The 13465-nt window shown below is 57.2% G+C and overlaps 2 protein-coding genes across 2 annotated transcripts; both read left to right on the forward strand.

The window, feature by feature from the left end:
- Positions 1-52: 52 nt before the first annotated feature.
- On the forward strand, positions 53-4104 carry FOXRED1 (FAD dependent oxidoreductase domain containing 1). Its single transcript, XM_074848956.1, has 10 exons — positions 53-159; positions 936-1174; positions 1266-1376; positions 1457-1575; positions 1679-1773; positions 2007-2108; positions 2200-2276; positions 2383-2531; positions 3422-3551; positions 3631-4104. Exons 2-10 carry the CDS (start codon positions 959-961, stop codon positions 3988-3990), a joined length of 1359 nt encoding a protein of 452 aa, XP_074705057.1. The 5' UTR covers positions 53-159; positions 936-958; the 3' UTR covers positions 3991-4104.
- Positions 4105-4987: 883 nt separating this feature from the next.
- EI24 (EI24 autophagy associated transmembrane protein) lies at positions 4988-13322 on the forward strand. The gene is made up of 11 exons (XM_074848865.1): positions 4988-5082; positions 6904-7051; positions 8478-8623; positions 10227-10287; positions 10843-10909; positions 11385-11509; positions 11763-11882; positions 12018-12129; positions 12299-12410; positions 12533-12607; positions 12707-13322. Exons 2-11 carry the CDS (start codon positions 7010-7012, stop codon positions 12873-12875), a joined length of 1029 nt encoding a protein of 342 aa, XP_074704966.1. The 5' UTR covers positions 4988-5082; positions 6904-7009; the 3' UTR covers positions 12876-13322.
- Positions 13323-13465: the final 143 nt, after the last annotated feature.

The raw sequence follows: 13465 nt of genomic DNA on the forward strand, positions 1-13465 counted from the left end.
TGTGGCCAAGCGGCATGCTGCGCTGGGGGCGCGCGCTGCGCCTTTCGGGGCGGGGGGGGGGCCCCCCGAGGGGGCTCCCGGGGGGGGCTCCGGCACCGGGGGGGATTCCGGGCCGCCCGCTCCGCACCGCCGCCCCGCTCAGCGCCGACATCTTACGCGGTGAGACCCGGGAGGCCGTGGGGATTTGGGGGGTCACGGGGGGCGTTGGGGGGTGTCGGGAGGAAGAGGGTGAGGGTGGGGTCGGGGGGGGGAATCACTGGGGTGGGGGGGGTGTTAAAGGGGTGTGGGGGTCGCTGGGGGGACTGGGAGGGGGGTCATAGGGGATCCCAGACGAGCTTGGGTGCGTCCCAGGGGACTGGGGTGGGCTCGGGAGGGGTCTCGGAGGAGACTGGGGGGGTCCCAAGGGACTTGGGGGAAATCATGGGGGGTCCAAAGGGGACTGGGGGGGGTCCCAGGGGACTGAGGTGGGCTCGGGGGGGGCTCGGATGGGACTGGAGGGGTCCCAGGGGACTGGGGTGGGCTCGGGGGGGGCTCGGAGGGGACTGGAGGGGTCCCAGGGGACTTGGGGGAGGTCATGGGGCGTCCCAAAGGGGACTGGGGGGGGTCCCAGGGGACTTGGGGGAGGTCATGGGGGGTCCCAAAGGGGACTGGGGGGTTCCCAGGGGACTGTGGTGGGCTCTGGGGGGTCTCGGAGGGGACTGGAGGGATCCCAGGGGACTTGGGGGAGGTCATGGGGGGTCCTAAGGGGACTGGGGGGACCCAGAAGGGACTGGGGGGCTGTCCCAGGGGACTGGGGGAGGGCCTAGGGAGGTCCCAGGGGATGCAGAGGTGACTGGGACGTCACAGAGGGGACTGGGGGGGTCCTGAGAGGTCCCCGGGGGACTGCCAGCTGTCCCCCCCCAGGCCTGGCAGCCCCCCACCCAATATACCGACAGAGCTGGGGCTGGGGCTGGAGCGCATGGGTCAGACTCTGAAGGAGCAGCTGCCGACCTTGGGGAGCATCGGGGGGGGCTGGACCCCTCCTGGGACCCCCCCGGGTCCACGCCCCCCCGAAGAAGCCGACGTGGTGGTGGTGGGGGGCGGCGTGGTGGGCTGGTCCGTGGCGTATTGGCTGAAGGCGCTGGAGGGCCGCCGGCACGGCATGAAGGTGCTGGTGGTGGAGCGGGACCCCACGGTAAGACCCCCCCTCCCGGGGCGGGGTGTGGCTTTGGAGAACCACCTGAACCCCATTTTTTGGCGGGGGGGACACACATCTTCTCCTTCAGTATTCCCGAGCCTCCACGGTGCTGTCGGTGGGGGGGATCCGGCAGCAGTTTTCCCTCCCGGAAAATATCCGGATGTCCCGCTTTTCCGCCAGCTTCCTCCGCAACATCAACGTATGTGGGGTTATTTTGGGGGGGGGTGTTATTTGGGGGGGCGTCCAGCCCTGCTCACTGGGGTGCCCCTCCCCTTACAGGAGCACCTTGGGGTGCCGAATGAGCCCCCCATCGACATCCAGTTCCAGCCCTCGGGGTACCTCTTCCTCGCCTCCCCGCAGGCCGCCGCCAGGCTGGAGGCCACCGTCCAGCTCCAGAGGTGGGGGACACACACAATCGCCCCCCTCCCCTCGGGGGGGGAGGATTTTTTTGCGGGCGGGGGTATCATCCTGACCCCCCCACCGCATGGTGGCCGTCCCCAGGGAGGAAGGGGCACAGGTGGCCCTGCTGTCCCCCACACAGCTGAAGGCAAAATTCCCCTGGATAGACACGGAGGATGTGGCTGTGGCATCCTACGGTACGCGGGGGGGGGCGGGCGGGGGGGGGGGGGCGTGGGGACCCACCCCTCGACCCCCATCCTCATCCTCATCCCCATCCTCCTCTCCATCCCCATCCCTGCTGGGTCCATCCTTCATCCTGGTTTTCTTTAGGGAAAGGGGGATTCATCCCCCCAAAACTGTTGGGTTTTTTTGGGGGGGGGTCATGCTGTGGTGCCCCCCCCCCCCCCCCATGTTTTTCCCCCTCACCCAGGTCTGGAAGACGAAGGCTGGTTCGACCCCTGGACCCTCCTCACCGCATTCCGCCGCAAAGCCATATCCCTGGGGGTCCACAGCTGCTCCGGGGAGGTGCGAGGTGAGGCCGGGGGGGGGTCAACAGTGGGGTACACCCCCCCCTCCACCCCCAGGACCTCCCATCTCACACCCTCCCCCCCCAAAACCTCCAGGTTTCATCATCTCAGATGAACACAGGGTGCCACTGCGGGGACCAGCATCGGCGACCGCACGCATCAAACACGTCCACGTGAGTGCCTCTGTGTGTGTGTGTGTGTCCCACCTCGCGTGGGGGGGTCCCCACGAGTGTCCGTGACCTCCCCCCCCCTTTTGTGTCCCCCCCGCCACCTCCCCAGATCCACATGCCGGACAGCCTGGAGTATCAGCCGGTCACCTGCGCCATCGTCATCAACGCCGCCGGCGCCTGGGCCGGGCAACTGCTGGAGGCAGCCGGGTTGCCGGGGCAGCTGTGCCAGCCCCCCCTGCCCATCCAGCCCAGAAAAAGGTGGGGGGGGGGCACATTTTGGGGGGTTCACAGTGTATGTGGGGTGGGGGCACATCCTGGCATCACCTCTCTGTTGTGGGTGAACCCCTCAGTGCTTTTCTGGGAAGGTCACAGTGGGGGGGACATATCCCAGCACCTCTTTTTCTTCCGGGGGGGTGTGAACCCCTTGCTGCTATTTTGGGGGGGGGGGTGTGTGCTATAGAGAGGGGGGCGCATCCCACCACCCCACTGTCATGGGGTGCCCTTGGTGCTTTTTTGGGGGGGTAGCAGTGAGATGGGGGGGCACATCCTGGTACCTGCTGTCCCTCCATCTTAAAGGTGTGGGGCATGAACCCCTTGGTGTTTTTTTTTGGGGGGGGTGTCAGAGTGGGGGGGGACACATCCTGGCACCCTCCATCTGCAGGGGTGTGTGGGGTGAATCACTTGGTGCTTTATTTGGGGGGGGGGGGGGGGGTGTGTGTGCATCCCAGCACCCATCACACCTCCATCTTCAAGGGTGGGGGGGTGAAACCCTTGGTGCTTTCTTTTGGGGGGCACCCCAGCACCTGCCAGCCCCCCCATCTGCAAGGAGGGGGGTGTGAACCCCTCCGTGCTGTTTCTTTGGGGTGCACAGCATGGAGGGGATACATCCCAGCACCCAGCACCCCTCCATCTTACAAGGAAGGAGATGAACCCCTTGGTGCTTTTTTTTGGGGTGTGGGGGGGTCGCATCCAGTACCCACCACCCCTCCAATCTGTCAGGGAGCAATGCGAACCCCTCAATGCTTTTTTTTGGGGGGGGAGTTGGCACACATCCCACCCCCTACCACCCCACATTTTGGCAGGGGGGGCGGGCAGCCTGAACCTCTCATCCCTATTTTTTGGGGGGATGTGTGTGTCCCCCCCCATAGGTACGTGTACTCCTGGCACTGCCCCGACGGCCCCGGCTTCTCCTGCCCCTTCCTCATCGACACCACCGGGGCTTATTTTCGCCGCGACGGCATCGCTGGCAACTACCTGGGCGGCATGAGCCCACCCGAGGTGAGCCCAGAGGAGTGTCCCCTATATTATTTACCCCCCCTTTTTTTTTTTTACCCCCCCAATTTTATTTTTTTTCCAGGAGGAAGAGCCAGATCCGGGCGACCTCTCGGTGGATGATGATTTTTTCCAGGAGCAGGTCTGGCCTCGACTGGCTCGGCGAGTACCGGCCTTTGAATCCCTCCGTCCCCGGGGGGCTTGGGCGGGCTACTACGACTATAACACCTTCGACCGTAACGGGGTGCTGGGTCCTCACCCCAAATTAGAAAATCTATTTTTAGCCGCTGGTTTTAGCGGCCACGGGTTACAACACGCGCCCGCCGCCGGCAGAGCCCTGGCCGAGCTGGTGGTGAAGGGACAGTACAAGAGCCTGGACCTGCAGCGGTTGGGGTGCAGGAGGTTGGTGGAGGGGGAACCGCTGGAGGAGGATGGGGTGGTCTGATGGAGGCGGGGGGGAGGGGAAACTGAGTCACGGCGTTGGGGACCCCCTCCCCAGTCTGGAAGTTGGTGGGGGATTGGTGTTGTAGCCTGAAGAAATAAAAGGGATGGATGATGAGTGTGCTGGGGGTTCAGTGGGGGGGGAGGTTGGTGACCCCCCCACACTGGGGCTGCCCCCTAACTTGTGCCAACCCACCCATTACCCCCAGCTCTATCCTGTCCACAGCTGCCACTCGCCCCGCACCAGTGCCCCCAGTACCTGCCCCCCCCCCCCCGGCTCAGGATCCCCATTATCCCTCAGCCCCAGGATCCACTCTCCCCCCACCAGTGCCCCCAGTATCCCCCCCAGTACCCCCAGTACCTGCCCCCCCAGTCTCAGGATCCCCATTATCCCTCAGCCCCAGGATCCACTCTCCCCCCACCAGTGCCCCCAGTATCCCCCCCAGTACCCCCAGTACCTGCCCCCCCAGTCTCAGGATCCCCATTATCCCTCAGCCCCAGGATCCACTCTCCCCCCACCAGTGCCCCCAGTATCCCCCCCAGTACCCCCAGTACCTGCCCCCCCAGTCTCAGGATCCCCATTATCCCTCAGCCCCAGGATCCACTCTCCCCCCACCAGTGCCCCCAGTATCTCCTCCAGTACCCCCAGTACCTGCCCCCCCAGTCTCAGGATCCCCACTATGTGCCCACACCCCCAGTCCCACTGTCCCCATTATCCCCCCAGGTCCCTTATTGCCCCCTCCCAGTGCCCCCCAGCCCCGCTGTCCCCAATCCCAGTGTCCCCACTCCCCCCATTCCCCCCCATTAGGTTCCAGTGTCCCCATCATCCCCTCAGACACCCCCCCAGCGCTCCCATTGTCCCTCCCGTGCCCTCAGCCCCAGTACCCCCACTGTCGTCCCCCCCCCCCAGTGTCCCCCATTACCCCCCCATTTGGCGCCCCCTGGCGGCGCGGCGGGGCCGGCGCACGCGCAGCAGGGCCGGGGCGGGCTCAGGGCCTGCGCAGCGGCGGGCGGGCGGCGCATGCGCGGTGCGTGGCGGCCGGGCCGCCGGGAGCTGGGCCCCGCCGTGCCGTGCGCCCCCGGCCTGCAGCCGCCGGTGAGTGAGCGTGGGCACGGAGGCGGGGGGAACCCTCGGGGAGCCGTGAGGGGCAGCCCTGAGGTAACTGTGAGACCCTCGGCGGAGAGCGGGGGGGTCTCCCTCGGGAAACGCGGGTGGAGTCCTGAGGTAACTGTGGGCCTCAAGGGGCTCCTGGAGCAGCCCTGAGGTAATCTGGGGTCCGGAGGGAGCCGTGGGGGGACCCTGAGGTAATTTTGGGCCCCGGGCCCAGCCCTGAGGTAAATCAACCTCGGGTGGACCGTGGGGGCAGCCCTGAGGTAACCGTGGGCCTCGGGGGCACCGTGGGGCAGCCCTGAGGTAACTATCCCCCCCCCCATTTCACGGGGAGACTGTGGGAACAGCCCTGAGGTAAAATAGGGCCCTCTGCGTGTAAACTGTAGGGGTCACACCTCCCACTCCCCACCCCCAGTAACCCCGGGGGTAGCTCTGCGGTAAGTTTGACCCCCCCAGGTGACCACGGAGGTCACCTCGCGTTAACAGTGGGGGGAGAGGATGCCCCCGCCCCCAGCGTAACTGTGGGGCAGGCCTGGGCTCCCCTCCCAGGCACTGCTGGGGTGCTGCGAGGGTCCGCCCCTTGCACAGTGACCCCCGACCCTGGGGGGCCTCCCAGGAATACCCCTGGGTAAAAATAAATCCAGCAGGGCTTTCTGCAGAAGCCCTGACAATACGGCAGTCGGGTCTCGCCGTGTTTAACACGTACATTTCCGAGCCCGAAGGGTGGCGAGGCGCAGCTGCCTGGAACAAAGAAAACCTTCGTTTCTGCCTTTTGTTTCTGCCGCGGCTCTGCCAGCGTGACCCAGACTTTGGACACCTGCCTAACGCCAGAAGACGCCGCGCGTGGGGCTGAGCGCGTCCGCCTCCGAAGGCTTGATTTTAGTGTGAAGGTGCCTGGGATTAACTTGATGTTAATAAAGCTGGAGGCCAGTTCTGCTTCAGCAGTTTCATCTGAACTGGCGTTTGCTGCTTCGCAGGAGTGCCGTTCAAACCCTGGCGGGTTTTGTCTCAGAATAACCAAAATAAAAACCTTTTTTTTTTTTTAAATTATTTTTAATTGTTTGTATCCCGCGCTGCGCATTATAGAGCAACAGCAACGCTGACATGTCGGGGTTTGTGACACCAGCCTGCGCCAGAGCTGCCGGTAGCTCCTGCCTAGGAGAAGCGAGCGGTTTGAATCCTGGTGGGAAATCTCCACGAGTTTTATTAGCTGGTGATTTTATAAATCTTTTTTCTTAATTCAGACACTGTCTGTATTTCTGTGGTGCTCTACAAGAAGCTGAAGACTCAGCGCAACATTTTTGGCAGAGGGCTGGTTGGAGTAATTAGTGCTTTGGGCAAAAGCTTATGGGACAGGTCAAGAGGAGCCCTCGTTTTGTCAGGCTGCTAATTGTAGACCTTGAGCTTCTGACCTGGCATGCGAGGAAGAGGAGGCGCGGAGCTGTGAAGTGTTAAATTAGTGTTGGATTTAGCAGAGGAGATGTTTCCACACCTCTCTGGGCTGGCTCTGACAGGTTTTCTCTTCCGAAAGCGAGCGGCACAGCGTGTTGTTCGGAGAGATGTTCTGCTGCTTAGAAATACAGGCTCTGCTGTTCCTGAAACCCCAAGTTGTTACACGAGATACCGTGGAATTAACAGGACAGGTCCTTTCTCCGCCCGTACGTTTGAGGATGGTCGCCTGACGGGAAGCCAGCGAGGGCAGGGAATCCCGTTGAAAACCGCCGGGTTGTGATTTAACCTGTAATCACCCTGCTCAGGCCGATGTTGTCAACGCCTGCCGTGGTCCTGTGTTTTCTCTCTCCGCAGGCTCCATCCGTTTCCCATCTCTCCAGGATGAGAGAGGTTTGGGTTCGGCTTTTCCCCTCTCCCCGTAGTTGATAGTTTCGGAACCAGAGGTGATGCTGGAGTCGAGATGGCAGACAGTGTGAAAACCTTCCTTCATGACCTCGTTAGGGTAAGTCTCCGCATTCCAGGCCCTCTGTTGTAGGGACTGGTCTTGTTTGCTTCAGTGATGCTGGGTCCTGGTGGGGAGCACCCTCCTTCCTACATCATCAAGGGTGGATTAAAAAATTTGAAAGAAAAGGGCCTCCAGGTGTATTTTAATCAAAAATGTTGATTTTGTAAAGCAGAGATACCCGTAGGCGAGCTTTCCGCTCGCCGATGACGGGTTTGATGTGGCTGTGTGGGATGCGTTGGTCCCCGAGAGTTTTCCAGAATGATTTCCTCCCGAGTTGGCCGTCGTGCAGCGTGTCTTGCGAAGGGCTCCGTGTTCATCCAGGGCGCTGCTGAACCTCTGACAGATTTCCTTTGGGCAAAAGTTAATTTATAGCCCATGTGAACGTGGCAGTTGTGTCATGGTGTTTAGGCTTCGTGGGAACTCAGCGCTCCCACACTGTCTCGTATCATCCAGGTGTAAATACAGGCTTGAAAACATTTGTGACGTGATGCTGAGAAATAACTCGTGTTCAAAAATAACTTGTGTTGAAAAATTTGCTGAGTTTGATCTTCAGATCGTGCTGGCCATGATCTGAAGCGGGAGGACTTGCGTTGCTTCACAAAGCTTGCACACAGCAGTGGGTAGAGCAGCCTGTGTAATTAATTTGCACCTCGTCAGGTGCCAGTGGCAGCACACTTTGCCATTTCAGACATGCCTTTGGTGTCCAAATTTATCCCGTTTGGTCGAGAACTCCATATACCAAACTCTTGCGTGGGTCACCTCAGTATGACGCTGTCCTGGCTCCCAGTAGTGTCCTTGTGGTCTTTATTTTGAACTGAAATTTTAGTAATGATGGTTACGATGTTATCTGGAGCTGGAAATAACTGCTTGTGGAGTACTAGGAGGTGACACTAGAAGTCTTTTAAACTATGAGTAAGGCAAAGACTTCTGGGCACCTTCCTATTAATGGGCTTGCATGGATGTGGATGATGTTTCCAGGACAAGCGATGATGCTTTTATTTGTAAAGGAATAAGCGTCAAGCTCATACATACGGTCAGGCCACAAGGACTTTGTGCTTCCTAAATATTTTGTATAATTCTATTTTATGGGCTTTAGAAATGCTGGCAGGGGATGAAGGGCTTTCTGCCAGACTGAAGAAACGGCCTGAGACAGATGCGACTCTGGCTTTGCCAGGGTTATAAATAGTGGAGACTGGACAAGAAATCACACCTTCTAAAAAAAAATACTGCTAAAGATGCTGGGAGGTGCAGCGATTTAGGTCACCAGGCCACGGAAAATAAGTGGTGGTGCTGCTTCAAACCTTGGCTCCGGCTGAGCCTGGCTCTGGCATCCCTTGCTAGCCGGGGCGCGAGGTCGGCCGCATCCCGATCCTCCTCCTCACTCCATGGGGTGGAGTGCGACGGCCTCTCCTCGTGTCCGCAGGGAATCAAGGACTCCATCTGGGGCATCTGCACCATCTCCAAGCTGGACGCCCGGATCCAGCAGAAGAGGGAAGAGCAGAGGCGACGGAGAGCAAACAGCGCGCTCGCCCAGAGGAGGTTTCACATGGAAGAGAAGAAGCAGGAGAAGTGAGTACAGGCTCTGATGGGTCATAAATCAGATCATTTGCTTCTTTTAGTCTATTGAGGGCAGGGAGAGAGAGCATCTCTGCCCAGAGCTTTGAAGAGCCCCATGAGTTGCAAAACCTCTGCAAGTCATAGTGATTTGGCAGTGCTTGTGCTTTTTTTTTTTCCTCCTAAATATCTGCCGTATCACAGTAGTCTGGCGAAAAGGGAAGTTGGGGTAAGTGAGGTTTAAGAAATAAAGCCATTATTGTTGCCTGCACTTGCAAAGATCTCCATAAAAACACTGTCAGAACCGTCAGAGAGCCAGGTGTCAGCGAAAGCAGAACTCGTGGTGTACGGTTGCAAATGGTCCCTAAACCCAACAGCGCTGCAGCGCAGAGCCAATAAATATGAAAAACATGACACGAAACACCCTTTTCCCACTCTGTAATGAAACTGGAACTGTTATCATGAGATAAGAAACCAGACCTTTATGTTGTTTGACAAGATTATGCAATTAGTTTGAAATAATAGAAGATATTGAGCTATAGAGGCTGAAAAATCGTGGATTTCTGAGTTTCTTTTCTTCCTGAATATTCGTGTTGTCTCTCAAAAGATACATCGCTGTTGGTAGCCATGGGATTGCAGCTCAGATCTGATTTATATGTCTGGGGCAGATCAAGTATCTTTTTTTTCCCCAGCCTTGCTGTGTTCTGCAGCCATCTATAGCAGTTGCATCCACTAAGGCTGGGAATGCCAGAATTATATCCACGTGGGAGCAAAACAGCATCTGTTCTTGTGTCTGACTCCCAAACCGCGCCGAGATGTTTTTCCGCTGCCCTAATTACAGTCGGGCTGGCACTTAACGTGGTGACGTTTAGTCAATAATACACCTTTTAAGACATCTTTACAAATTATTCTGACTAGCTCAGTGGTAGCCTGACTTTATCTCAAGATGGTAGAAGTCTCCCGCATCCCATGATCCTGATCCTCCCCAGAGGTTCCTGCAGCTTTGCACATTCCCTTGAGGAATAATACATATTTTGCGGGGACTAAACGGTCGTATTTTGCTGGTTTTCTGTGTAACAAAGTCCCTTTGGTAGCAGAAGCTGACTGGAAAAGTGCTACAGGGTCCCACAGAGCTGCTCTCTTGTGTGTCCGTAGATACGCTGCGAAGAGAGAGAAGCCAAAACCACCCAGAGCTGAAACAGCCTCTTCTGAGGACAAAAAACACCTAAAAAGCCCTAATTTTATTATGGCGAGAGTTTGAGGAGAACAAAGCCTGAGATCTCTAATAAATGCTTCAAATTTTGGAAGAAAGCTTTGCTTTTCTTCCATTTCAGTGCAGATATGGGGAATTAATAAAGGTTGAAAGAGTCTCCCTGATGTAAATCTTCTAGAGACCGTGCGCTGGCTGAAACCTGGCGCGAGTCTGTGCAGGGGTTTCTTCCAGGATTCTCGCGTTCAGATAAAACCAGGTGCGTCACTGGCCTTGAGCTGGTTATCTGTGACATTTCTAAGGTGTCCAAACTGTGGGACAGAAGCAGTTGTCACTTTTTTGGGGCCGTTTGTCCAGGCTCTGGGACCTTGAACACATCTGACCCATCTCTCTCCTACTTACCTGCAGCGAACCCCGGATAGTGAGCCGGATATTTCAGTGTTGTGCCTGGAACGGAGGTGTATTCTGGGTAAGTGGATGTTTTTGTTATTTTCTACGTTAAAAACCCCTTGAAAACCAGTGCCCCGCTCCAGCCCTCGTCCGCTGTCGGTGGGAGCCGTCAGCGTGGCTGCGGGAATTGACAGGAGCCACGAAGTTCCCAGTCCCGACGCTGCACGTTAAGGGAAACACGTGCATTAAACCCGAGCTGCTTTTCCAAGTCTTTTAAGCTGCTTTTCGCCTGAATATTCCAATTCCTGCTCTGCTGCAGCCTGGGATATTGCTTTACCAAATTTAATATTGATATCTTAAAGACATTTCCTCAGCTCTGACCTTACCACGGCTGCTCCATGAGACTAATCCTTTATGGAACAGACACTTTGCTGCCTAATAAATCACCGGCTTCATTTTTCCGTTAGACTGTGGCCGGGTACGAGGAATCGGTGTGGAAATGTGACAAGGAAAGTGCTCAGATGTAGATTTTGGCTGTATTTAAACAGAGATCCTTGACCGGGAGTTAGCGGAGCACAAAAAATGACCGTGCAGCGCCTCACCACAAACTCTTGTTGTTTCTTTTTCCCTGTAGCTTAGTCTCTTCTTGTTTTACCGAGTATTCATACCTGTCCTTCAGTCAGTCACGGCACAAATCATTGGTGAGTACCTTTCCTCTGTGTGTTACAGGGCACTAAGCAATCTGTGGGATGGATCAGGGGGGTCCTGATGCCCGCCACGAACTGCTGAGGCTTTGTCCTGCTGAGCTGTTCCTTGCACCTCTGCCTCCTCGCCTTATTTTTCTCTTCCTCCCTGTACTAATCAAGGCTCGTTAGCTGTTTAATAGAAAAAGAGATGGATAACCCCACTAACAGTCTGCGCGTGTCAGGGATCTAGCCCATGGGTTTTATGACCCCGAACACGCAGTCGTCGGAATATTTTTGCAAGTAAATAAAAAAGCGAGTGGGTGGAAATGTTCTTTTAAAGAGCAAAGGTTGGGGTCGGAGATTTCTCCTGTCCTCGAGCGCTACGGTCGGGAGAAGTTCCCCGTGGCCGTGCCAGGAAATGTTTGTGATGTGAAACGAGGAGGTTCCTACGCCGGTTCCTGACGCGTTTCTCCCCGTCCGTCTCTCGAAGGTGACCCTTCCTTACACGGCGATGTCTGGTCTTGGCTGGAGTTCATCCTCACCTCCATTTTCAGCGCCCTCTGGGTCCTCCCCCTCTTCGTGCTCAGTAAGGTTGTCAATGCCATCTGGTTTCAGGTAGGTGAGGGGAACCTGGACCATGAATCCAGTAAATGAGGCGGGGAATTGCCTCATTAAGGCTCGACTGGTGGTGGAGGGGTGGTGTCTCGGCGCAAGGTGAAATCCCATCCCCAAAACAGGCTCTGGGTGTATTCCAGGAGCTCGGTAACACCATCCCAGCTGCTTTGGGATTTAATTTCCCTGAAGCCCCCGTTTCTCTTTTGAATTTCATTTCCCTCAAGCCCTTTTATCTTTTTTTTTTTTTTTTCAGGACATTGCAGACCTAGCGTTTGAAGTTTCCGGCAGAAAGCCTCATCCCTTTCCTAGTGTCAGTAAAATCATCGCCGACATGTTGTTTAACCTCTTGTTGCAGGCGCTGTTCCTCATCCAGGTGAGATTTAGAGTCACACGCCAAAAACCCACCGTCTTGCCAGCCCGCATCGCCCCGCATCTTGCTCTCAAGTGATGTCCTCCCACAAATCCCGAGTGTCCCTCACTCGCTTGCTCCTTTTTTTTTTACCCCCAGGGGATGATAGTGAGCCTCTTCCCCATCGATATCATCGGCCAGCTCATCAGCCTCCTCCACATGTCGCTGCTCTATTCGCTCTACTGCTTCGAGTACCGCTGGTTTAACAAAGGTGAGAGCCTGACAGGCTGGAAATAATTCCAGATCAAGGGTTTCTTGACTCGAGGGGGATCCAGTTGGGCCGCCTGAGGCTGATTTTCCTTCGGTTTTACGCGGGTTGAAGGGTAACGAAGGTGTCTCCTCCCCGTGGGTTCATTTCCGTGGGGTTTTCTTCTCGCCAGGAATCGAAATGCACCAACGGTTATCCAACATCGAGAGAAACTGGCCCTATTACTTCGGCTTCGGCTTACCGCTGGCTTTTCTGACGGCGATGCAATCCTCTTACATCATCAGGTGAGTCGCCGCGAGGGTGGGCAGCCATTTCAGACCCTGTCCTCCTCCTCCGCCGCCCGAGGACGTGCCACCAAACCCAACCGAGTGCCTTTTGATTTTTTTATTTTTTATTTTTTTTCCAGCGGTTGCCTCTTTTCCATCCTTTTCCCTCTCTTCATCATCAGCGCCAATGAAGCGAGAACCCCCAGCAAAACCTAGTGAGTATCCCCCTCCGCCCTTCCAACCCAAAAACTCCCCCCCCGATCCCACCGGGGGGGTCCCGGCATCAGGAGCTGACGGGCTCTCTTCCCTTTCAGCCACTTCCAGCTCCGGCTCTTCTCCTTGGTGGTTTTCCTCAGCAACAGACTCTTTCACAAGACCGTTTACCTTCAGTCTGCCCTGAGCGGTGCTTCCTCCTCCTCCTCCGACCGCCTCCTCTCCCCCCAGCCCTCTCCCGCCAAACACACGGCTGCTCCGGGGCACTGAGCCGCCCCCAAACCCCGGAGAGAAGGGGGGGGACACACACAAAGGGGACCTCTGCTCCGCCCCTGGAAGTGTCCCCAGGCCCCCAGGGAGGGGCAGGACCCAGCCCGCCCAGGCGTTGGTGTCGGTTCTTGATGGAAATTTGGGGGGGGGTGGGCGGGAAATCTGGATTTTTAACACCTTTGTGAGTTTCAGAGCCGGCTGGTGCCCTGCGCTTGTTTTCTAGCGGACTCTTTTGTACGCTCTTCCCGTGCCATTTTTGGGGAGTTCCTGCTGCAGTCGAGCACAGTGTTCCCCCCCCCCCCCCCCCCCCCGTGCATGTACCGTTTCTGTAGGGTCGGGGAAGGAACTGGTGACGTACAAAAACCCTTTGTTTTTTTGGGGCCGGTTTATCGACTTTTCTCTAGTATTTTCACACTGAAACATTAAATGGAGAAATCATGATTTGCAGCCTGCGCCTGCCCCTGTCTTTAAGCTTAGGGGGGTGGGGGGGTTCCCGTCGGCGGGTTCATATCGTGACAGCACGGTCGGTACCACCGGAGGCGAGTCCCGCCGCCCCCCCCTCCCCGGCGCTGCCGCCTTCCCCTGGGCAC

This window comes from Strix aluco, chromosome 23 (genome assembly GCF_031877795.1).
Source record: "Strix aluco isolate bStrAlu1 chromosome 23, bStrAlu1.hap1, whole genome shotgun sequence".
NCBI lineage: Eukaryota > Metazoa > Chordata > Aves > Strigiformes > Strigidae > Strix > Strix aluco.